Source organism: Mustela lutreola, chromosome 18, assembly GCF_030435805.1.
Source record: "Mustela lutreola isolate mMusLut2 chromosome 18, mMusLut2.pri, whole genome shotgun sequence".
Lineage (NCBI taxonomy): Eukaryota > Metazoa > Chordata > Mammalia > Carnivora > Mustelidae > Mustela > Mustela lutreola.
In genome coordinates, this window is record NC_081307.1 from 4,439,110 (window position 1) to 4,464,813 (window position 25,704).

The window sequence follows — 25,704 nt, forward strand, 5'->3', positions numbered from 1 at the left end:
GTCTAAGGGATGGAGAGCCAATGTTAGAATTGCCTGTTAAGGCTGTGCAGAGAAAGAGTTTAGACAGAGCACTGGCTCAGGGACCCCCTGCCTTTATTCCACAGCCCCATCCAGGGAATGCTGGAGCCGAGAAGTCCTCGGCCATCTTTTTTTCTTTTTTAAAATTAATTAATTAATTAATTAATTTTCAGAAAAACAGTATTCATTATTTTTTCACCACACCCAGTGCTCCATGCAATCCGTGCCCTCCATAATACCCACCACCCGGTACCCCAACCTCCCACCCCTGCCTTCAGCCATCTTTGAGAGAGAAGTGAGATGATTTTCTCCATGATTGTAGGGCGGGGGAGTGGCAGGGCTGGTGGCAGGGTCCAGATTCCAGGCCGGGGTACTTTCCACAGCAGAGGAGCCCAGCCCACCTTTATCAACCCCCACCCCATGCCCCAAGTGGCCCAACGCCCCTCTCCCAGCCCTTCTGTGCCTGGAGAGAACTGGTCCACCTGTCCAGTCCTTCCTTCAACCCTCTTGTGTCTCGAGGGGCAGATTTACTGCTGGAGATTCCAGAAGAAGCCCTTGGGCCCCCTCTGTGTGCATCTGTTTAGAACTGTAAATTCCTTTTTCCATGATAAGCTTACAGCCAGTTGATCCTGGGGGTCTCATTTAGGTCATAGACCAGGGCCTTCAAGGAAGAAGATTGTTAAGGTTCCGTCGAACTCCCAAATTCCTGCGATTGGATGACATCAGGATTGTGAATAATCAGGCTGGCCCTAAGCCAGGTCGGGCTGTGCTGCTTCCATCAGAAACTTCCTCCCCCTCTTTACAAAAACAGGCCCGCCCTGTTGGGCTCCCTCCTGGCCCTGTCCACTGGGCATCCTCCTGCTGCAGAGAAACCCGCCCACCCAGGGCCACTGACCCCACCCCCTGCCTTGAAATTTAAAGCAGGCCAGAGCCGTGCAGGGAGATTGGAGCTGAGGTCCTGCAAGAGCCCAGGGCTGAAGAGAAAGCTGTCTCGGAGGGAGGGAAGGAAGGAAGGCAAGCAGGGGCGGTAAGTTGAATTCTGCGCCTCTCTGTCTGTCCAAGTCCTCCTGCCTCTCTTAAAAATCTTTCTGGCAAACGGCGCCAATAGAAGAATGCCTTAATGAGGGACTGACTTTGTAATTCAGGCAAAAAGCGGATTAGCAAGAATCCGAGTCCCAAGGGAGCCTGCTTTTTGTAGCTGCATTTCATTGGGATGGGCTGAAGGCTTTTGGAGGGCTTTCGGGGAAGAGAGAATAGGAGGGATTATTTCTTGGAGAAAAATCTCAGCAGAGTAAAGGAGAAAGTACAAAGAATTAGGGACAAATGCTCTGAAGAGACGATAGGATCCCCTCATGAATAATGGGCAAAAAAAGTGCCATCCGCTGCCTTCGGGACTTGTGGCTAGCAGAGCCTGGAGGGTCCGCGGTGTCTGGCTGCCGACCCCCCTCCTCGGTGAGGCTGTTAAGAAGCTGAGGCTGGGAATGGGGGAGTGAGGCACAGGACTGCCTCAGAGCAGAATTAAGTAGGTGGAAAGTGTTGGGAAAGAGAAGGCCTCTGCTCTCCCTCCGCACATCCCCAGCCTCCATCTCCACTGGTCAGTTTTGGCCCAATGTGCAAGTGTGCGGTCCTCTTTAAGGACTTTGCAATTACGGCGGGGAGAATAAAATGAATGGTTTTGCTTCCTAAGGTGCTCTGCGCGATGCCTATCAGGGCTTTCCAGATTTTCGCTGTTATTATCTTTATTTTCTTAACCTCCCTGGGAGGGAGGGCGGGAGGGAGCCAGAGAAGTAGGAGAACACTCTGAGCTCCCAGGTAACTAGCGACAAACTCAAATGCAAAGAAGTGTGGAAAGGATTTACCTGGTGGTCAGGTCGGATTAATAACGGTGGTCAGGTCGGATTAATAACGGTGATCTCTTGCAGAGGAAAATTGTGTGTGTGTGTGTGTGTGTGTGTGCATTTGCAATTACATGAAGAAATATTGCAAATACAACTAGTAAGCAGAGTCCCTTGAAGGTGACTTCCTCAGCAGTTCCTGCCCATGGGCAAGAAGACACATTCTGGGATGTAGACGCTGACTTGTCCAGAATCAATATATGACGGTCAGCCCGAGGGCTTCCTGTGAGAGCAGAGCCAGGCTCGGGAACCAGCAGGGATTTATGAATGTTGAAATAGAAAGAGCCCCATGCCACCCATTACTTTATTCTACCTAAAGTGTTCTCAGAGATGCTGACCTCAAACCTGGATCTCATCAAGAGTAAAGGGTAGCTCCCCTCTGCCCAGTGGCTTAGTCTCTGTCCAGACTCCCCAGGACCAGCTCAGTTTATTTTGGGATGCCTCCTATTAGATACTCCTGGAGTCTGGGCTACTCTTCAGTGGCTTCCTCCTGCAGAGGGACAGCAGCCAGGGGGTAGCTGAGGGACAGTAGTGACTTGGGTTACAGTAGAACCATGCTCAGTACAGTTCAGACTATAGTAACCAGCGGCCCGGCCGTACTCAGTGACCATACCCATCTAATGCTTTTGTAAATGACTGGCTGGGACCACAGAGCATCGGGGGGAAACTTTCTGTCCAGGGGAGCCCTGGTACTAATCTGCAAACAGCACCTTTTCTGGTTAGGGGGTTTTATAGCAACGGAAGGGGCCCTTTGACTAAGATCATTGTTTAGAAGGAGCAGCATTTCCAAAGCTTCTAAAATGTGTGCCGGTTCTTTTTGATCGGACAGGTAAGGGGGCAACATGGTTCCCAAGAATGGTGGTGAACTTAGCTCCAATCCAAACTCAAAGTCCATGCACTTCTTTGAAATACTGAGTGCCGCTGCTGAGGAAGAATTTAGGTGTTGACGTGGAATGTTCAATCTCACTTGATTATTTGGCACCGTGTGTCTGTGGTTTTAGAGTAAAATGTCTACTTTCTGTGAGGGAATTTCAGCTCTGCTCTGATAAGGTGGCTAAGAGGGACAATGAGTGGCCAGAATATTCTCTTCATTTATTCTTTGGGTCATTAGCTTTGCACGGAGAAAAATTCTGTACAGAGTTTCAGGCTATAAGCCAATAAGCTCACAAAACTGGTAGTCTCAAATCAAACCAGATAAAAGAATGAGGACAATTTAGACTCACGGGAAGTCAGAGCCAGAAAAAATCTTAGCAATCCTTCACTCTGGTCCAACCCCAGGTCCATCCACATGGTCTCCCAATACTGGCTTCGTTGTCTACTTACACATAAGAATAGCCTATTTTTTTGACGATCTTTTGTCCATTCTCCTCCTTGAGAAATTGACTTCTGCGGAAGAGGGTAGAGTGACAGACAAGGCTCTCGATCGCCTGAAAAGTAACATGAGTGCCAGAAGGGAAAATGAACAAGGTGTTAGCCACACAACAGGCATTTCATAAACATTTTTAAAAGGGATGACTTGGGCAAGTTTGAGTGCCTATTACCATTATCCAAGAAATACCAACTAGCTGTTCTGCCTATAAAACTTAATGCAATTGCATGTTCTTCGCAGCTACCCAGCACCATTTGTGTCAACAGTCACAGTCTTCAGGGTGACTCTTGGCTAGTGGGCCTATGCGCAGGTGAGCACGGCTTGCCATCAGCGGCTTGGAGAGGTTGTCTGGGGCCTGATCTAGAAAACCTGATTCTACCTTGAGCCTCTGAAGTAACCCACTTCAAGGTCAGGCTGAACCTAGACACTGGGATACCTTCATATGCCAAGCCTTTTCTGTTTATTACATGGTCACAGATAGTCCATTAATTTGTAACCAGACGTTAGGGAATCGACACCGAACTCAGGCCACAAAGGCTCCTGCATCCTTAGAACTCTCGGGCTTTCCAAACCATACTTCCTCCTAGGAAAGCCCTCGAAGGGAGAGCCTGGTATGTGTGAATCGAATTCCTTTGTCCAGTGGAAGGTGTTTGCTGAAGAGGAAGGGGCTCTGGCTGCTGGCTGCTATTACCCAGACCACAAGGCTTTGTAAACGACTGATCATTTACAAAATGACCAGTTTACAGCATTTATTGACCATTTACAGCAACGGTCACCTCTTGGCCCTATGCTCTGAGGAGCACTTCTTTATTTTGTTTAACCAGCGGCTTATATAATAATATCAATTCCAGGAAACCTACCTTGACCAGCTCCTCACCTCACCAAGAGGAAGTAGATCTCGCTCCTCTACGTTCTACTAAGACCCCTTCTTCCTCTGCATTTCCGCCTTCTACCCCGACCTCCCTGCGTATACCGCAGCGCTGATCTCACTGTACTATGAGGACCTAATTACCTGTCTGTCCCATGCCTAAGCTATGAGTTTTTGCGGACAGAGCATATATGTCCTTATACCATGGAGCCTGTGCATGGGCCGTGGTGGGTGCTCTGCAAACATTTGATGGTGAATACATAGAGGTGTTAGATCTTTGCCCATGAATCCAAGAAAGGAGGAAATTAGACTGAGCTGGGGCTTGAAGGAGAGGGGCTGGGGTCACGGATCTGACAGATGTCGCCCAAGGAGGACACGCAAAGCGGCCCTAGAGCCCCTTCGAGAAAGAGAGCATTGCATGAACAGCTTGATGTCAGCTGAAGCCTCTGCAGGTAGGGGACAGGACAGTCAGCAGGGAAGCTGAGCCCAGTAACCTGCTATGAGTAATCTAAAAGGGAAAGGCTGCCCGCTGGTCAGCTGGATTCCTGCTGGCTTTTCATATTTTGTCCTGTTCATAGAAAAGAGAAACTTGCTTTAGTTTGCCTCATCGGAGCAAGAGCCAGTGTCTGCCCCCTGGGCTGCAGAGAGAAAGGGAAGTTTTTTTTTCTTCTTCTTTTTCTGGGAAGCTCCGATTTCCTTATTTTTCTAGCCTCCTGTCTCTGGTTTTTAAACATCCATGTGGTCTGCTTCGGACGGGCCTTATCAGTAGCAGCAGCCTGATTTCCCAGTGGTCTCAGGCACTAATTCCAGTTTCCTCGGAGAGTCCGGCATAATCCTGATGTAAATAGGTCCCGGAGAGGCAAATTAAAAAAAGAAAGAAAGAAAGAAAGAAAACATTAAAAATGAGGTGAAAGACACCACCTCATATATCCAGAAAATAATGATTCCTGTTCATGTAGATGAAAGGCACGAACTTTTAGATCAGTTGTGAAGAATCTGGTTGCGGGTTATCACAAGATGTCCACATGATCGAGGAAGGAGCATTTGGGTATTAATGCTTGACCACAGTGGGGAACCCCGTAGATGTTAGCATCTTTCTGTCTTGGTAGCTTTAGGTTGTTTTTCCAGGGAGAAGCTGTTCATGCCGGTGCCCCTGTTATTGAAGGACGCTCGTGACTGCCAGTACGGTTGACCTTACCGTGCACTGGCCATTGTGTCATAGGGCCTTTGCCTGCTTCTTCTCTAATTCAGCAAGGTGGGAGTGATTGGCCCATTAAAAAATCCAGGAAACCATACACAACCTGTGTGTCATGGTTGTGTCATGGAACTTGAACTTAAGACTATGCCCCTTGCACTGTAACATGCTGTCCTTCCCAAATAGCAACTCTGAGTGCATGGAAAACATAACGGTCTAGCATCGGGACGCAGGAAGGAGGGTTGGAAACCGTGTCGGTTTGAGTCTTGACACCACCTCTCACCACGTATCTCGCCTTAGGGCCAAGGTCCTGATGCTTTTTGGAAGTTTGATTCTCTCATTCGTAAAAACAAGAGAATACTATTATTCTATTATATATTATAGAGTGCTATTCTATAGTATTACATATATTATATATATATTAAGGTTCTGTAGACTCTGCCTGGCGAGTGGTAGGTGCTCCAATGCCCATGGAGCAAGGGGCATTAACCCACACACAGTTCTTGCAAACACATCGTAACATTGCTTTCCTATGAGCCCAAGAAAAACGTGTACGCATTCAGTAACGATACAAGGAAAGCTTCTGATCAGTTTTCTGACTCATGGGTGTTGAAATCTGGAGGTAAACTAAAGAATTACCAAAGGATTGTGTATTTCATTGCTTTGCAATGATGTTGACTTTAGGGAGTGGGAGGATCATGAGGAACTACCTTCATGCTTAAGATGAGACATTGTTTTACATCAACCTCAGATTGAGGGGTTTGTTTAAATTCAGACTTTGGGATTAACATTTTATCGCACTAATTGCATTAGCATTTGTCAGCTAAACCTTGTTTTTTCTTCTCCGGGTAAAAAGTTTATTAGGAAAGGGTTTCTTTTGTTTTTATCCTAAAAGGAGGCAGGATGGACTTCTGGTTTCCTAGACCCACAAAGAGCTCTCCCCTACTTCCTCCAAGCAACCAGCGTTACCTGGCAAACTATGGACAGCGAGTAGACGACAGAGCTCAGTGCCAAGATTTGGAGTAGCCTGGTCAGTTTCACATAACTCAAGTCACAAGTCATCCCCCCGCCTATGGTTTGAAGATGTTTTGGAGAGAATTCTGCCCTGAGTAACTCATGAGATGGGTGGGAGCTAGCAGAGGATTCTGTTCTATTCACCTCATTGGAATGGATCATATTAGATAAGAAACAGGCTCTTCCTCTCTTGTCCGTTATGAAACAGGCTCTTCAAGAAGAGAGAAAATAAACTTTGACACACAGAAAGTTAAGGATTGAGAAGTTAAGAATTGTTCACATGATGGCAGTTTTTGAAAATGGTTTTTATTCTGAGAGCACAGCCTCTATAAAAAGCGGGACCTGTGTAAGTGAGACGGGGCTGCGAGGCTAGTGTGGCTCCCGTCTCGTGTTCCATCTGGAACCTGCAAAGGTGAGCTTTTTTGGTGGGGGAGTCCCCGCATATGGGGGCAGGACTCCTCTTGCCCTCTCACCCCCTCTGTTGTCCCAGTGAGATGCCTTTGCTACTCCAAGGAGTTCTTCCTTGGGCCATTTCTTTTCTAATTTGTTGGCATCCATTCTGGGCCATGGTGGTTGGGGGGGTGGAAGGAAGGTGTTGTTTGTTTTAAAGCTATGAGTCACTTTAAAGTATTGGTATTCTTGGAGACTGACTTTTTCTTACTCAGATTTCCAGAGAGAAGCTTTGCAAAGCAGTAATAATCTGAGAATCTCCTTTACCAAAGATTAAGCTAGCAAACCTTGCACACGGTGTAAAATTTGATCATAGTATCAACTTACTTTTGTCTTTCCCTTGCAATTTCCCTGCTCCTCTAGCTCACTCATATTGCTGTCTTCTTCCTGCTGGCAAGAGTGAAAACAGTCCCTGAGTTCTATACCAGCAGGGGCATTTGCATTGTTTGTACCTAGAACCACAGAACTTGGTCGAGTGACTGTATTTGCACAGTTCTTCTATTGCAGATCAATTTCACACATGTGGTCATGTTTAAATAAAATAAAAAAACACATTTTTAAGTGTTTCACAGTTTATACCCATTATATCATTTCTTCTCATAATAGCAGAAACCACAGTGTGCCAACCCTGGAGGAAACCTCAAGAGTCCATCCAACTTGGTTTTGCATCCCTGGGAGCTGATTTTTTTTTTTTTTTTTAAGATTTTATTTATTTATTTAAGAGACAGAGATCACAAGCAGGCAGAGAAGCAGGCAGAGAGAGGAGAGAGCAGGCTCCCCACTGAGCAGAGAGCCCGATTCAGGGCTCGATCGCAGGACCCCGGGATCATGACCTGAGCCGAAGGCAAGAGGCTTTAACCCACTGAGCCACCCAAGTGCCCCTGGGAGCTGATTTTTGTGCCTCAAAATATAGATACTTTTGGGAAGGGCGGTGTATCAACTTTTACTGTCAATGTAACCTATGTGAATGAACATACCAGTCCCTTTCTGGAAGGCAGATTTTTAAGGGGGAAGATGGAGAGAAAAGGCCAATCAATGCAAAGGGACACGAGGGGCCCCTGGGTGGCTCAGTCAGTTAAGTGTCTGCCTCCTGACTGCAGTTCGGGTCATTGTCTTAGTTCATTATCTCAGGGTCATGAGATTGAGCCCCTGTCTGGGCTCCATGGGGCATTTGCTTGAGATCCTCTCCCTCTGCCCCTCCCTCATCACTACTCCCCCACCACCTGGGCATGTGCTCTCTCTCTCAAATGAATAGATCTATTAAAAAAAAAAAAAAAAAAAAAAAAAAAAAGGACATGTAAAGGCACTGAGGACAACAGTTCATCTACTTTTTCCCAGGATTTCTAGCTGTCCTGCCGCTGTTCCAGCGGCCTCACCCAATGCAGACCCAACACCTATGAATGGGCGCCCATCAGGCAGCCTTGCCTCATGTTACCGCTGCCAAAATAAATCCCGAGTTCTGGCTAGCGTGACCACTGACTTCTCAGGCACAAGGGCACACTTCCTTGGCTCTGGCAGAGTAACCCCCTCCCTGGTTACCAGTCCATTGTTCCCGTTTTTCCCCTAGAACAGTCATCACTCATGGTTGTTCAGAGGGACCAGGGAACGGAGTCACTGTATTGCTGTTGCCAGCAAGACCCAGCGCAGCTTCCAGACAGAAGGTCAGAGCAGCTCTGGAAGCAGATGAGGCTTTCGCATGCAGACATGCAGACTGTGTCCCTCACCAGGATTTCTGCCCGTGTCTCCTTGAAATCCAGGCCATGCTTAATTTGCCAGGCCCGTATCCTGGGTTTTGTTTTGGTTTTTGTCTTTTTTTGTTTGCTTGCTTTTTGTTTTGTTTTAGTTTTAGTTTTTTTGGTTTTTTTTTTTTTTTGCACAGAGTCTTTGTCCATTTGCCAAGCTCTGTGCCTGCTGAATTCCATCCACCAGAGAGGGTGTCTTTTGCAAATCTGCAGAAATCAATTCACGTGCTAACATGGACCTGACAGGCCTGGGGCCCTGGGACCTTGGGGTCCCCAGGCCTTATGCCATTGCAGAATCCATTACTCTCACACGACGATGTCTTCAGTGATTCAGGGATTTCAGTCTAACAAAAGTGAGACCTCCTGGTGGTTTTCTTTCTCCCTACCTCCCACTCCATCCATTCATTCTTCCTTCTTTCTCTTACTTCCTTGCTTTTTTAGTTCTCTGACTCTGGGAAACTATGAAATAGGCAAAAGGAAGAGAACACGGGAAAAAAAAAAAATAACAAGTCGTCTTTGTATTTGTAAAATGAGCCCAGAAGGATTTCTCACACTTACTCCATACATCTCGCCCCCCACCCTCCTCACCACGAACACAGGGCACTCCAGCCTCTGGGGGCAGCCCCTGTTCACAGTGTAGAAGCCTGTCCTGGCGCTGGCTGGCCCCGTGGTCCCAGAGTCTGAGTCCCTGTTTCTGGTATTCACTTTGTTTTTTGTCCAGGCACTGCCCCCAGACCTCTACACCCACCTCTTTAATGAAGGCAAAACAAGGACACATTTTTTTCCTCCCCTCTTCCTTCTCCCTTGTCTTTGGACAACACTGCTTGTCTGCTGGTGGGATGACTCACTTCTTTGTCATCCCTCACCCCATTCAGCCCGTCCAGATGCTCTCATTGCCTCTGTGCAACGAGATGGAGCTAGTGTCTTGTTTGAGATTATCACTGGATCGGCTCAAGGCCTAGCAAGGTCCCCCCAAAGTGAGGGAAGATAAGGACTGACAGAACAGAGACTGTCTCAGACACTGCCCGGAGCAGAAGGCAAAAATAGACTCCTTGGCCCCTTATGCCCCTGAGTTGTCAAGGGTTTTCCCATGATGCAGCTGTGTGGGAGCCACAATGGAAGTCATACTAAATCATGCTCCGCCTCCCCATCTGGTCCCCCTCCCCCATTTGTCCAGAGAATGCAAATGTGTCAATACTGCACTTCTCACTTGGCAATTTTCCAACATCTAGTTATGTTCCAGTTAGAAGGACCCAGATGTCTTTTTTTTTTTTTTTTTTTTAAAGACCCCGAATTCTTGAAATAATAAAACTGTCTTGGTGGGCATCCAGAGGAAAAAATGAAAATAACCCTCTGGGAAAGGGCTGGTTGGTTTGACAGGCAGTGCTAACGAGGGTTAAGTTCCTTGTTGATGCATGGCTCATGTACTCATTCATTGCTTCAGAATTTCTTCATAAAGCCAAGATAATAAAGGATGAGACAATCTATATGCGTCTGTGAAACAGGATTAACATCCGGAAGAGAGAGAGGGGATGCATTTAACAAGGTCTATTTTTAAAAGTTAATAAGAAATGGGATAAAGGGGTGCCTGGGGGGCTCAGTGGGTTAAGCCTCTGCCTTCGCCTCAGGTCATGATCTTGGGGTCCTAGGATCGAGCCCCGCATCGGGCTCTCTGCTCAGTGGGGAGCCTGCTTCCCTATCTCTTTCTACCTACCTTTCTGCCTACTTGTGATCTCTCTCTCTCTGTCAAATAAATAAATAAAATCTTAAAAAAAGAAAAGAAAAGGGATAAAATTAAGAAGGGAAATTTCCTCTTTCTTATCAAGAAAGAGGAAAGCCAGAGCAGGTCCCATGGCCAGAATCAGAAGATTCCACCAAGGGCTCTTGTTGCCCATGGGCTCAACTCCCTACTGTTCTCTTCTGAAACTCTGAGAAGCCGGTAGTAGTAAGCTTCCTTCTCCCAAGGAGAAAAGGCCCTCAAAGAGCACATCCTATGAGGAGGATCCTTGGCCCTCCAAATTAGAACTAAGGCAGATTAGATCCTGCCTTCTTTCTGTTTCCTTCACCATGGAGGAGGGGGAGGGGGCGGGGGCGGGGGCGGGGGCGGACTTGGTTGGTGAGCCAGGCCTCTGAGCCTCGCCTGCATTTGCTCCTTGGAATCCTGTTGACCAGCCCCCCCCCCCACCCCCGTTGCTCCCTCCCCTCATCCCTGTCCCGGCTCCCTTTGTCCTCCTCTGCCTGTCCCCAGCAGCCCCAGAAGAAGCATTGGGGCATAAAGAATCCTCCCCCCCACCCCCTCTTTTTACCCTTGCTCTGAAGGGGGCCTGTGGCCAGTGAGGGAACGGACACTTCCAACAGGGAAGTTCTTTGCAAAGAAACAAAGGAGCCAGAGACAGACCCGGATGAAAAAGTCTTGGAAGCCTCTGATCTAACAGGGCCCTGAGGATCCTGGCGATGGGGGAGGGGTGGGACCGAAAGTTGTTGTGACTGAAGGGAAAGGAGTCAAGGAAGAAATGCCTGATTTAATTCTTGTGGACAAAGGAGTGAGTGGGCCTGCCAGACCACAAAATAACACCCCGACCAACTAACCTAGTTTAAGCTGTGGAGGGCATGATCACTGGGGAAAGACACATGGAAACTGGGAATTTGGGGTCTAGGAGGATCTGAGTCTTATGACCAAAGGCCAGATGGCTCGGTTCCTTTCTGCCTATCTGTACTTTGCCGGGCCTGCCTGTAAAATAAGAGACAGACCTTCCAAGGGAGCAGCGGGGAGGGCAAGAACCAGAGCAGAAGAGCATTTCTTGTGCTGGGCAAGGAGTTCTAAGTGTGAGAACCGAGGTAATGGGGGTAGGTTGGCTCTGTGAGGTGCTGGCCGTAGAGTCCCTATGGTGTCCTCAGAAAAGGTTTCAGAGCGGACATTTCTATGTTCCACCTAGTTGACCCCAGGGCAGGAATTCACTTTGAGGACACCAAACCGGGACACTATTGCCAGGAAGCGCCAGGTGTGGTCTCACTATTCAGCCAGCCCACAGAGATCTCTGGGCAAGACAATCTCCTAGCCACCTGTGCCCGTTGACGGATGAATGGATAAGCAAGATGTGGTCTATACAGACAACAGAATCTTCCTCGGCTTTAAAAAGGGAGGAGAGTTGGGAGCACCTGGGTAGCTCAATCAGTTCAGTATCCGACTCTTGATTTCAGCTCAGGTCTTGATCTCAGGATCACGAGTTCAAGCCCCATGTTGGGCTCTATGCTGGGTCCAGAGCTTACTTTACACTCAAACACACACACACACGAAAGGGAAGAGATTCTGACACATAGTTCCCCATGGATGAACCCTGAGAACGGTATGTGAAGTGAAATGAGCCAGTCACAAAAGGACCCATAGTCTATGATTCCACCCAGATGAGGAAGCGAGCGAGTTGCCATAGTCATAAAGACAGAAAGTATTGTACTTTCTGGTGGTTGCCAGGGGAATGGGGGTTATTGTTTATTGGGCACAGAGTTTCAGTTTGGGAGGATAATAACGTTCTGCAGAGGGACGGTGATGATGGTTGCCTAACAGTGTGAACACACTTAATGCCACTGACCTGTGCACATAACAGTGGTTAAGATGGTCCATTTTATGTATCTTACCACAGTAAAAACTATATATACAATTGAAAACATCTTCCAGGCACCTGTGGCATTTCCTGCCGTGGGAGTTGATGCTGGAGGGACTGGCCATGATCGAGTCGTAGGTTCTCGACCTTTGCCACACTCCTTGATTTCTCGATCCCACTATGAAGTCTTTTTCTCCCCACTTCTTCTTCCAGAATTCAAGGTTCACTCTGAAGGAACCATAAATACAATGAAGAGAGAGCTGGTGTGCGTTCTGCTGCTTTTTGGAGCAGCCCTCTCCTTGTCCAGCCAGGTAAGAGGTCTGTGCCTCGAGCCCGCCATGTACCCTCGTTGGACTCAGGAGCCCCCCTGGGGGTTATGTCCGAGCACAGGGGTGCAGCAGAAGTCAGTAGGTATGGATCCTCTCTGTCTAGGATGCTCAGCATTCAGGGTCCGTAGGCACCTCTTCGGACTTGGGTAAATAGGCCACGGCCACGGACTGCCTTCTTTGGAGCTGTTTTTAAAGAGTGTGTTTGCATTCATCCATAAGACATCTTTAAAAAGGTGGTGCAGCAGCCATGAAGCTGGAAAGCCGCCCTACGCTGTTCACTATCCACTTGGGATGGACACTATACCCTGGACACACTCTCTAAAAATGCCCAGCAAGCAGGGGCATCATGGAGGGCACAGTGGGTAACACCCGCAGAGTGAGATTTTACAGGAGACAGTTGGGGACGGCGACATGGTGGGGAGGGAGGTGGGCTACCACTGCACTGACCACTTGCGGCTACAGTTAAATGCAATTAAAGATTCAGTTCAGTCGCACTAGCCCCATTTCAAGTGCTCAGTCGCCGCATGCGACTAGTGGTTACGGCACTGCACAGCACAGGAATTAAAGATTTTCATCACTCAGAAAGCTCTTATGACAGCACTGATCTAGAAGGAGAGGACGAATTAGAAAAGAAGGCAAGAAGTGGACATTGCAGCTGGGGCCAGCTATACCTGAGGGGGAATCTTCGGGCCCGGTGGCATCTGATTGGTGGGGGTGTGAGTGGTCTGTGGGTCAACCACGTTTATTCCTAAAACGCCTAGCATGTGCTGATCCTTTTTCCGTCCCTGGTCGCTTTGCAGGAGATCCACACCCGATTCAGAAGAGGAGCCAGATCTTACAGAGGTGAGGTGAAAGGGGAGGTAGAAGGGGGAGTCTGTGGAAGCGGGAGCCAAAATCAGGGCTTAGGAGTTCAGGGTGTTGGAGGCTCTGTCGGGGTTTCTCTTCCACCACGCCCAGCTTACTTGAGCTGCGTGAAGGTGAAATTTTGCAGGTGATTCTGTGAAGATGTCTGTGTCACCCCCATCCCTTACTCATTCACTTAGTTAACTAAGGCCCTGTTTTGAGAGGACAGGAACAGACGTGCCCTCAAGGAGTCAGGCTGTCAGGGAGTCACAGAGCTGGCAGGGTGGGAGGGAGGGGCTGCCAGCTCAGTGGCCCGAAGCCCTGTTACACAGGTGAGAAGACAGAGCCAGAGATTGAATGATGGGCCTGAAGGCCACACCGTGGCCAGGATGCAGCTGCGCAGGTCCTCTGGTTTCCTTTTCTGGGCTGGGAGCTCCATCCTGCTGGCATCTTTGTTAACTGCCATCTCTGTGCATACCTGTCTTCCGGTTGGTAAAACCAGAGTAATGAGCCTGGGTTACCTCACACAAGTTGCACAGTTGTGGAAAGACTTTTCACTCTAGAGTCGACTCTAGAAACCTGAGGAACATCCCCCATGAGCACTAGGTAAGATTCCAAAAATAGAATATGCTCGCAGCCAGATTGTCTAGACTCTGGTTGGAAGAAATCTAGGCCCAGCTTCAAGTCTAAAGCTACCAACGTGGGGCCCTCCTCTCTCGTCCTTCATGACCTAGTTCCTTTGGGTCTGGAAGGCTTTGCAACACCTCTTTTAAAGTGGAAGTTTCCCCAGAGTGAAGTATGCTGTAATTTTTTTTTTTTTTTTTTAAAGAAAAAGTGAGATAGAGAGAGCACAGGCACACACATGGGAGTGGTGAGGTGGGGCAGAGGGAGAGAACGAGAGAGAATCTTCAGCAGGCTCCATGCCCAGTGCAACATAGGGTTTGAACCAAGACCCTGACATCATGACCTGAGCCAAAACCAGGAGTAAGACGCTTAACCGACTGAGCCGCCCTGGTGCCCGAACACCATACTCCAAGCCTTCATTGTTGGATAGCACAGCATTTCCAACAAGGGTATCCTGGCCCCAGCAGAGCCCCAAAAGAAACAATAATGTTATTTACAATGAGCATGTGTCACTGTTTTAGTTAATGAAAAGTTGAAGATTTCCTAAGTTGGCAGTCTGCTTTGCAAACAGAGAGAGACGAAGAGGCCAGGAATATCAATGCGAGGACTCAGACCGTTTTCATTACGTCACAAATACTAGTGAGAGCAGCACATTCCCCCCACACACTATGATGTCAGTTTTCTTTTGGGCTAGCAATGCATCATTTGTGTGGTAATACTCAAATGGGTCAAAAACTCTGGTAGCCAATTATATACATGTACATATTTCTGATGAAAGAAAATGAAAAATTAGGGGCACCTGGATGGCTCAGTCAGTTGGGCATCTGCCTTTGGCTCAGGTCATGATCCTTGGGTCCTGGGATTGAGCCCCACATTGTGCTCCCTGCTGAGCAGGGAGCTTTTGCTGCTCCTCTCCACTCATGCTCTCCCAATCTCTCTTTCTCTCTCTCTGATAAATAAATAAATAAAATATTCTTTAAAAATAAAAATATAAAATAAAATGAAAAATTAAAATATCACTTAGTAAATGCATTTTGATAGGTAAATTCTTCCAAGATGAGGGTCCGTCCAAGGAAGAACGACAAACACAGTCTTTGGTGACTGATTGGTAGATGTGTGTTATCTTCCGGCTGGGATGACAGATGGGTTGTATGACTATGATTGAGGAACTTTCTCAGTAGGACCTGGGGTGGGGCGGTGGCAGCGTTTGGGCAGCTGTGCCATCAAGAGGCCACCTGTCTCTCATTCCAGTGAGCTGCAGAGATGAGAAGACGCAGACACTCTACCTGCAGAACGAGTCATGGCTGCGCCCGGGCCTTCGGGGCAACCGCGTGGAGTACTGTCGCTGCGTGGGTGGCCGCCCACACTGCCACTCTGTGCCTGTCCGAAGTACGTAAGCGCTGGCAGCCCAAGCTTGGAGCTCCAGCTCTCCCACTGCCCCCCCCCCCCCACCACCACCACTGCGCATGCGTGCAGAACTTCAGCCATTGTTTCCCCATGGGCTCTGCCGTAGGCCCATGCGAAGGCACTGAGCCAACAAGTAAGACTGTGACCCGGGGCCCATGCCTTCTCCAGCCTGGCCTCAGCTTCCTCATCTGTCCAATGGGGACAATGGGTGTAACTGCTTCACGGTTTGCAGAGAGGATGAAATGAGCTCCTTTTATAAACTGCTGAGAATAGTGCCTGACACGTGGAGCTCACTCCTATTATCCTTGGAACTGCTTTTTAAGGTGACCAGGGGCTTCCTTGTTTTGTCCCTGACAGGTTGCAGCGAACCCAGGTGCTTCAATGGCGGGGTATGCCGGCAGGCTCTCTACTTCTCAGATTTTGTCTGCCAGTGTCCTGAAGGATTTATGGGGAAGCGCTGCGAAATAGGTGAGTGGTAGGTGGGCGGTGCGGGAAGAGGGACAGAATCCCAAGTCTTCCCAGAAAGGAGAGGCAGTGTGTGGTGATGTGGGGAGGTGGGAGGCGGTGGGGGTGGGGTGGGGAGCGGGGCAGGGAAGGATCCTGCAGGGGTTGGTTAGGAAACCAGAGTGTTGGGCCCAATGGGCGGAGCCTTGGGAGCCAAGCTGGAGTCTCTCTGGTGGACACGGCCAGCCCCGTGTACCACCCGTGCCCCAATAGCTTCAGCAGCAAACCTGCCTTGCTGGTTTGGGGTGACAACAGAGCAGACGTGAAACCCCTTTGGAAAACTAAATGACAGAAGGGGGAACTCACATGGGAGGCATCACGTGTCCTGCTTTCAATCAGATGCCAGTGCCACCTGCTACAAGGACCAGGGTATCACCTATAGGGGCACATGGAGCACAGCAGAAAGTGGGGCCGAGTGTGTTAACTGGAACAGCAGCGTGCTGGCCTCGAAGCCGTACACTGGGAGGCGGCCCAACGCCGTCCAGCTGGGACTTGGCAATCACAATTACTGCAGGTGAGACGGCCGCCTACGCTCCTGAGCTTGCTCCCCTCCCTGGGGAGGAGCTGCTACATCCGGAAGCGACCTGGAGCCGATCTGCCCCGGCTCTCCAGAGGAACAGAACCAATACACTCCCTACCAATATGGTGATTCATAGCAAGGAGTTGGCTCGCTGCGGGGGCTGGCATGTCTGAAATCTGTGGGCAGGCCAGCAGGCTGCAAACTCAGACAGGCTTCTCTGTTGCAGTCTGGAGGCCGAACTTCCACCCCAGCTTTCGCTCCTAAGGCCTTCCACAGATTGGAGGAGGCGACCCACAGGATGGGGGTTAATCTCCTTCACTTCAACAGATTGCTGATATTAGCCACAGCTACAAAATCTCTTCAGCACAGCACCTAGATTAATGTTCGATTAGATAAATGGGCACTTAGAGCCAAGTTAATCCATAAAACCAATCATCCCAGGCCAGCCCTTGTCAACATGGCTTCTGTGCACAAGTCCTTAACCCCCCTTTGGTCTCCAGATGGAGACAGTAGCCAAGTCCTACTTCCACCCAACCTGATCCAGCTCTCCCGGGTACAACTGGAAGTGCACGGACCTTTTCCCCAGAAGAGGATGCAGAGTCCTTGGGTCTGAGAGGGAGGCTTCACTTCTCCCCTCCCACGGCCTTCCCTGGCTGCTTTTTCAGAAACCCCGACCGTGACTCGAGGCCCTGGTGCTACGTCTTCAAGGCAGGGAAGTACAGCAGTGAGTTCTGCAGCACACCAGCCTGCCCCAAGGGTAAGTGCCGCCTCCCCTTTCCCCCCAACCCCAGCGTCCTGGAAGTAGAGTCTCAGAGGATAAAGCAACTGTGTTTCTACAGCTGAGGAGACAAAGGAGTAGGCTGCCGGTTCATCATTTTCATTGCAGAGGCAAGACAAGTCAGGAGATGTAGGTCTTCACCCAGGCCTGGCCTCTAATTAACTGGTTGACCTTGAGCTGGTTTCTTTGCCCCCGACCCTCCATTTCCTCAGGTACAGAGGAGAAGGGGGCCCGCATTGGTGGTTTCCAGGCCTTTTGAGGGGGAATGGAGATTCTCCCCTTCATGATTGAGGGGCGTATTTTCCATTGCTCTCTCTCTTTTTAAGAGAGAGATGTTAAACATATTATATGTTTAATATAAGAAGATTTTCCAAATTTAAAAATACTAAATTATAAAAAAGCACTATGCATTCTGTGGTGCTTTTACAAATAATGATATTGCAATAGTATAAAACATGTGTTTTAAAGTTCTAAATATTCGGGGCACCTGGGTGGCTCGGTGGGTTAAGCCTCTGCCTTTGACTCAGGTCATGATCCCAGTATCCTGGGATCGAGCCCCGCATCAGGCTACCTGCTCAGCAGGGAGCCTGCTTCCCCCTCTCTCTCTGCCTGCCTCTCTGCCTACTTGTGACCTCTCTCTCTCTCTGTCAAATAAATAAATAAAATCTTTAAAAATAAATAAATAAATAAAAATAAAGTTCTAAATATTCATACACAATATTAATGTGCCTTCTGCCAACAGATAAGTCTGACATGTCTGTGAATTTGAGGACCCTTTACAGTAATTCTAAAGCATCTTCTCCCCTCCAAGGATCAGTAAACTGTGACTCACTGGTCTAGGTAGCCTTAAAGATCATGTTCCTTATGTCGTTTAGAGTGGTACACTCTGCCAGTTTCAAGTGGGGAGAAAGGAGGGTAAAATGGGGCAAATAGGCAGCATCTGTAGGTCCATATGCTCTCTTCCTGCTCAAGGCCAACAAACCCTTCAGAGCACTGGCAGACAAAATCTGAGAAACTGGGGTCTGCTGACATGTCACTCCATTGAAGAGCCCCGGTTCACCACAACCTGTCAAGTATAAACAAGGAAACTCCCAATTACCTTCGAAGCAGCTCCAGCAATAATCACTACCAGTTGGGCATAGACCCTTCCTACCCAACATGAACGAACCCTCAAGGATCTCTCCACACAGCAATCTAGGAAGCCACATCCAACTGATGAAAGCTGGCCCACCAACCGAAAGCCATTTACCACTCATGTAGAAGGGCTAGGAGGAGGGGGAGAGGGGAGAGGTGGGATGGTGATCTCCTCCCTCCTATGGGCAGGCTGGCTGCCTTCATCCTGTCAGGCCTGCCGCCCCTCTCAGGACCAGCTGCAAACCCTGACTTACCTGCGGTAGCATTTAAATTACTTTTGTTTCAGTTTGAGATTTCTTTTGTTCCAGAAAAATACGAGGACTGCTACTTTGGAAAGGGGTTAGCATACCGTGGCACGTACAGCCTCACTGCGTCTGGTACCTCCTGCCTCTCCTGGAATTCTGTAGCCCTAGCAGGCAAGGTCTATACAGCGTGGAAGAGCAATTCTCAGGCGCTGGGCCTGGGCAACCACAATTACTGCCGGTATGCAGCAAAGCGTCCGTGGGATTCATGTCTGGGCAGAAGGCAGGACTGGGGCGTGGGATGGGAGAAGATTTCATACCTCAAGTTATAGGAAAGACCCAGTGGGTGGGATATGATCTAGTCACCCCCATTCACTCGCCAGCATAACATCTTTTATAAAGAGTGAAGTTCACCAGTTTGTCAGCCCACATTGCAAGTTCGAGGTGCTGTCCCTTAGCCACTTGGGCCTCATCTGCTCGGTTCTTATATGGCGCCTTTCTCCCAGTGAATCATAAGAGTGTCCTCACAGCATAGCTTACAGTTCCTTCCAACATCCTTGTCAGAGGAGAATGTTGTGATAGAAAATGTGATAGAAAAACAAAACTAAAGTTGTTTTCCTCTGGTGAGATCTCTGACAGAGCCAAGTTCGGAACTCAGGCCCCTCCTTTCCAGCTCATTGTTTGGCTATTGGTTTACTGAGCCTCCTTCCTCTCTCACATGGCTTGTGATGTGATTGAAAACCTTGAACTCTCTTATCATCTAGGAACCCAGATGGGGATGCCAAGCCTTGGTGTCATGTGCTGAAGGACCGCAAGGTGACGTGGGAATACTGCGACGTCCCCCAGTGCTGTAAGGACTGGCCCTTGGCCACCTGCCGCCGCCCAGCCCCCCTCTTGACCATTTCCTCTGTCACTTCCCATGTCCTCACAGCTGTCTGCTTCAGACTGTGTCACTCCCAGATTTTCAGGAAGGCTTTGGTGGGGAGGGGCTTTCCATGATTGAAGCAACGCTCTGGGCAGGTGTTCATTCCCCATGCACGAGGGTGACACAAAGGGGCAAAGCGAAAGAGAACTTGCCAGTTTCTCTTAGAATTCATTAGGCTCTGAACTTCTCTCTCCGGATGCCTTTATTAATGGTTGGTGATGAGGTCGTGGTGAGCATGGAGGAGGAGAGCTCACATTGATGGCTGCCTCCATAACAAAGTGCTCTGGTAGCATTCTCCCGACAGCGTGGTCAGAGGTGGTCTTCCTCTCTTTAGTTTCCAGATGAGGAAACCAGCTCCCAATCATGTGGCTGCCGAAGCTCACTGGGCTCCAGGTGGCAGAGCCCGTGTCTGTCTGTTCCCACGTCCTCTGACCCCACAGCTTGTACTTCTGCTGTGAACTCTTCCAGCTTTTCTCACAGAGCCCGTTTCACACAGGGGAGCTGGGTGGGTGGAGGGAGAGGAAGACTCAGAGGAAATTCAAGCTGGCACATTTTGCTAAAAAACCTTAGTTTAGAAGTTGTCTGAGAATAGATTATTATGACTCCATTCCTGTGAACACACATTTAGCCCGAATGTTGCTCAAGGAACGTATTACATAACTGGGCGGGTAAGTCGCAAACTACCAGCGGACTCACAGCGAAGGCCATGCCTGGAGAGTCCCCTGTGAGCAGCATCAGTAAGCTCGCTCGGAGCCTGGTGGGCTGGGAGTGTTAAGAAAGCTGCATGAGGAGGTAGGATCTCATCTAGGCCCTGACGGAGGGGCAAGGTGGGGGTAGATGAAAGAGAAATGGGGCAGGCATTCTCCAGGAGGGAGCCGCAGGACCACCTTATTAACGAAGCCAGGAGGCGGGTACGGGGAAAAACGGGCTAAGAAAGCATAGCAGAAAGATCCCATTGGGAGTCAGACAAATCTGGGTTCTAATCCAGAGGCCGCTGTGAGCTTGAGCAAAAATTTCCCAGCCTCTCAGGGTTCCAAGAGAAGAAACCAGGGTAGGTGCTCAAGGAACTCACCTGAGGACTGCAGGTCTGATCTCCTTTCTCTGTCCTTTCCTCTCCCAGCCACCTGTGGTCTGAGACAGTACAAGCAGCCGCAGTTCCGCATCAAAGGAGGGCTCTACACAGACATCACCTCTCATCCGTGGCAGGCCGCCATCTTTGTCAAGAACAGGAGGTCACCGGGAGAGAGGTTTTTTTGTGGCGGAATACTGATCAGTTCCTGCTGGGTCTTGTCTGCTGCCCACTGCTTCCAGGAGAGGTAGGGACTTCCAAAAACCCAGTAGGTCTCCGTAGACTTTGAGGCCTTGAAACTGGGGCCTGTTAGAAGCAGCCCCCCAGCAAGCAGCGCATCCTAAGGCTGTTTCTCCATTAGGTACAATCCCCACCACCTCAGGGTGGTTTTGGGCAGGACATACCGCGAGGTCCCCGGAGAAGAGGAGCAGAAATTTGAGGTTGAGAAATACATCATTCATGAGGAATTTGATGATGACACTTACAACAATGATATTGGTGAGAAGTCCTATTGTCCCTGCTCCAGAGGACATGACAGCCACCCGGCCCCACCATGGGCGTCCCCACCTCTGCCTCCTATGCCCTCGCCCTCTCCGTCTTCCTCCCCTCCTATCAGACGGAGCATCCCATGAGGCTTATTCTCTTCCCGATCTCCTTCCAGTCCTGCTAAAACTGCAGTCGGACTCGCTACACTGCGCCCAGGAGAGCGACGCTGTCCGCGCCGTGTGTCTGCCTGAGGCCACCCTGCAGCTGCCCGACTGGACAGAGTGCGAGCTGTCTGGCTACGGCAAGCACGAGGCGTGTAAGTGGAAGGAAGTCTCGGCTCCGTCCTGTCTGTCTGCAGGGCAGCGGGCCATGCAAATATTGAGAGGAAGAAGTCATGAGAATGTTCTAGCCCTGGCCCAGGCACTGGTGCTGTGTAAATGTAGTCATGTTCCCCGCAGACCAAGAAGCCACCGTCTGCCTTCCCCACCTCACAGGGTCACTATGCAGGTCAAGAAAGGAGTGAATAGGGACGCCTGGGTGGCTCAGTTGGTTAAGCAGCTGCCTTCAGCTCAGGTCATGATCCCAGCGTCCTGGGATCAAGTCCCACATCGGGCTCCTTGCTCCGCAGGGAGCCTGCTTCTCCCTCTGACTCTGCCTGCCATTCTGTCTGCCTGTGCTCGCTCTCGCTTGCTCTCTGACAAATAAATAAATAAAATCCTTAAAAAAAAAAAAAAAATTAAAAAAAAAAAAAAAAAAAAGAAAGGAGTGAATAGTACAAGTGCTTGGAAGGGCTTAAGATGGCAGGAAAGTTCCGATGAGAAGGGGAGGCTGGTGATTAGGGTGTGGGGCTCTTGGGACTCTCCGGTCCTGTAGGTCTGAGTCCACACCCTAGATTTGCACCTGGTAGCGGTGGGAGCCAGGACATGGGTTTTCCTGTTACACAGCTCCGAGCCTCGGCCCCCTCACTGGGAACTCGGGGGTAGAATCACCTAGTGCCTTAGAGTATGAGAATTCAATGACAGTAGGTTAAGCCAGTGGTTTTCAGCCAGGGTCTTTGCCCCCCAGAACACAATGGCCCTGCCTGGAGGCATTTTTGATTGTTAGGACTGAGGAAGGAGGTTTATACTAACATTTAGAGTTGAAGCAAAGGGCGCTGCTGAATACTTGCAATGCACAGCCCTCCTCAAAAAAATGATCTGGCCCCAAATGTCAATAGCGCTGCTCCTGAGAAACCATGAGCGAAATAAACTCTATAAAATATCTAGGTTGGGGGATGCCTGGGTGGCTCGGTCAGTCAAGCGGCTGCCTGGGGCTCAGGTCATGATCCTAGGGTCCTGGGATCAAGCCCCGCATCAGGCTTCCTTCTTGGTGGTGAGCCTGCTTCTCCCTCTGCCTGCTGCTTCCCCTGCTTCCACATGCACTCTGTCTGACAAATAAATAAATAAAATCTTTTTTTTTAACATTTTATTCATTTATTTGAGAGAGATCACAAGGAGGCATAGAGGCAGGCAGAGAGAGAGAGAAGCAGACTCCCCACTGAGCAGAGCCTGATATGGGGCTCGATCCCAGGACCCCAAGATCATGACCTGAGCTAAAGGTAGAGTCTTAACCCACTGAGCCACCCAGGTGCCCAACAAATAAAAATCTTTTTAAGAAGTAAAGTATTTGGTTTTGTCAGTCAAAGCAGTATTGATAACATTTCCTAGGCTTCAGCCCCATCCATCTGAAAGCTGGATCCAAACTAGCCATTATTAGAATAGTTGGCTTCCTCCTTCTAAAGGTTTATAAGTAACTTTCCCTAAGACCGTAAGTTATTTTCCCTTCTCTGTTTCAGCTTCTCCTTTCTATTCTGAGCGGCTGAAGGAGGCTCATGTCAGGCTGTACCCATCTCGCCGCTGCACTTCACAGCATCTGTTTAACAAAACCATCACCAACAACATGCTGTGCGCTGGAGACACGCGGAGTGGTGGGAACCAGGCAAACCTGCACGATGCCTGCCAGGTAGATGCAGGGGTCTTGCCTCACTCGGGCCCTCCCAAGGGGAAGAGTGGCTCTTGGCCCACAGGTTCCAAGCAAGGAAAAAGTTAGAGCCAGAACGGTTGAGTTCTTCTTGGTGAGGCACTGGAGATTCTAGATGAGGGCTTCAAAGAAATAACACCATCCGAGTGAGATCAAAGTTACCCAAACCTAAGAAATCTAAATTGCAGGAAATTTCCCCGGTGTCTACCCTGGAAACTCCACCTGATTCAGGGTTTCCTGTAAGCCCAGGCAATTAATCGACTATTGAAGTGATGGGTAAAGCCACATAAATGAGGCGATGCTTGACTTCTGGAGGCTGGAGAGTTGGAGTCCGCTATGTAGGGGTGGGGGAGGAGGAGCTGCTGCTCACCCAGAAGTTCGACCCAGATGAATTGTGAGACAGAAGTTTCAAAAACTCATACCAGCCTTAAGAGGAGGCTGGTCACCTGGAAAAGCAAACTATTTCAGGCTGTGTTGGCATCCTTATCAGAGTTGGTACTTCGGTTTTGTGATAACCAGACACCCGTAAGGGACACACCAGCCTGTGGGATTAGGACCTAGATATAACCAAGGCACCGTTATCAGTGAGCCATTTCAAGCCTACAGTGTGCCAGGCTCTCCATCGAGGGGCTGGGGTGAGAGGGGAAAAAAAAAAGAAGGAAGCAGGGCTCCTGCACTGCAGACTTCGTGGGCTTTGTTCTTATAAGGTAAATCGCATCAGCATTTTCCCCCAGTTCCTTGACAACCTTTGTCTCTTTTCGGATGGTTTCTTTAGAAACCTCAGCTGTACCCCTAGCTCAACAGTCATAAAAGGTTGTATGCAAAGTGAAACCTTGATCTGCAAGCTTCAAGTCAAAAACAAAAAACAAGTGATTTTGATTCAATAAGACAATAACGGCCAACCGTGACCAAGAGTTTTGCAAAATGTCATGCTTTCTCCCAATTAATTCCCAGAACGACCTCTTACAGTAGAGAGTAGGATCCCGATCTTCAAGATAAGAATACCAGAAGCACAGTTAGCCTGAGGCCACACAACTACTGGGTGGTAGAGTTAAAAAAAGGAGCCTTATGGCCTGAAATGGCTGAGCAATTATCTCAATTCCAGTTTGCAATGTAGATACAGCCTAACCGTGGACAGGATCTAGACAGTAGGAGAAGGAAAGGATAAGTGGATTGGGGGAAATGCGAGGGGGAGACGAAGCATGAGAGACTGGATTCTGAGAAACAAACTGAGGGTTTTGGAGGGTGGGGGGTTAGGTGAGCCTGGTGGTGGGTATCAAGGAGGGCACGGATTGCGTGGAGCCTGGGTGCGGCGCATAAACAGTGAATCTTGGAACACTGAAAATTTTTTTAAAAATCTTAAATTTTTTTGGAAAAAAAAAGATCATTGATAAAAATTTCCCTCTCTGAACTAAATACTTTGAAGAAGATGACATTAGGACTACAAATATTAACCCTAACTTCCCCTCAATGAATCTGCATTTTTGGCAAACAACTAACCTGTTCTCTCTACTGCAGGGGGACTCAGGCGGCCCCTTGGTGTGTATGAAGGACAACCGCATGACTTTGGTTGGCATCATCAGTTGGGGCATTGGCTGCGGGCAGAAAGACGTTCCTGGCATATATACCAAGGTTACGAATTACCTAGACTGGATTCAAAACAATATGCGACCGTGACCAAGGACATCCAGTTCCCTGAAATCACAGGGAGACCCTGCTTCCTCTACTTCAGAAGACACACCCAGGCGAAGTGCTTCTTTACAGAGCTGAGCCATCACACAGTACAAGCAGGTGGCGGGGCAGGGGGAACCCAGAGGAGAGGGAGAGGATAGGTTTTCATAGGTACTTCCCATTTTAGAAGTTTTCGGGGGTTAAGATCTGATTTCAGAAGATAGTTTGGCAGCTGAGAAGACAGATAAACGCCAACCCCTCCAGGAATACCATCATTTAAGGCAGAAGAGAGGGAGAAGAGAAGCCCAGCCTCCTGATCTGTCACCACGAGAAGCTTTGGAAATGGGACCACAAAGATAAAAGCATGTCTCAACAGTAAAAAAGTAACGAGATCCTTCAGGAAGGAAGGATTGCATTAGAAATGGAATGTCTATTTATAGTGACAAGGAAGCCCAATGGGGCCTCCTAATAAGGGATGGGCTGGCTGGCCAGATCGTGTTCCTCAACACCACCTTTTAAATCAAGTATTTGGCTTTTCCCTTTCTCCACTTTACAGATCTTGGAAGGAAATCTTATTGTGTATAGTGTAAATCTTTTTTTCTATATAAACTTTATAATAAAACAGACTTGTATCATTTTAGTAACTGATAAACTAGGCTTTAGTATATTTATATCAACCCATTTTAGTTTTTATTTTGTTGCCACGCCCCTGTATTATACTGTGCGGAAATAATAAATTCAGATTATTTTTCACATATTTTCCCCAATCTGAGTGGGATAATTTTGTTATACTTCTGCAGAATCTTACAGGTCTTTTATTCTTGGTACTCACTGTCACATTTTAAAAAATCATCTCAAATATTTCCTTTCATTCATTGGACATACACAGAACACTTGCTGTATACAAGGCAACGTGCTAGGTAAAAAGGGGGAGGAAAGCTGTTCTCAGTTTGACAGGAAAATAGGGTACTTAAAGAAATACCCAGGTACAACACAGATG

General features: G+C 48.8%; 1 protein-coding gene and 1 long non-coding RNA gene across 2 annotated transcripts; one reads left to right on the top strand and one right to left on the bottom strand.

Annotated features, from left to right (window-relative positions):
* Positions 1-910: 910 nt before the first annotated feature.
* Positions 911-25,461, top strand: PLAT (plasminogen activator, tissue type). The gene is made up of 14 exons (XM_059156116.1): positions 911-1,045; positions 12,367-12,464; positions 13,283-13,325; positions 15,201-15,338; positions 15,714-15,824; positions 16,200-16,374; positions 17,046-17,137; positions 18,601-18,775; positions 19,299-19,384; positions 20,580-20,775; positions 20,890-21,026; positions 21,190-21,330; positions 22,849-23,015; positions 24,552-25,461. Exons 2-14 carry the CDS (start codon positions 12,402-12,404, stop codon positions 24,708-24,710), a joined length of 1,683 nt encoding a protein of 560 aa, XP_059012099.1. The 5' UTR covers positions 911-1,045; positions 12,367-12,401; the 3' UTR covers positions 24,711-25,461.
* Positions 16,242-20,646, bottom strand: LOC131820480 (uncharacterized). Its single transcript, XR_009349659.1, has 2 exons — positions 20,532-20,646; positions 16,242-19,960 (listed from the first exon to the last, which is right to left on the bottom strand). It is a non-coding gene; the product is annotated as an uncharacterized LOC131820480 (long non-coding RNA).
* Positions 25,462-25,704: the final 243 nt, after the last annotated feature.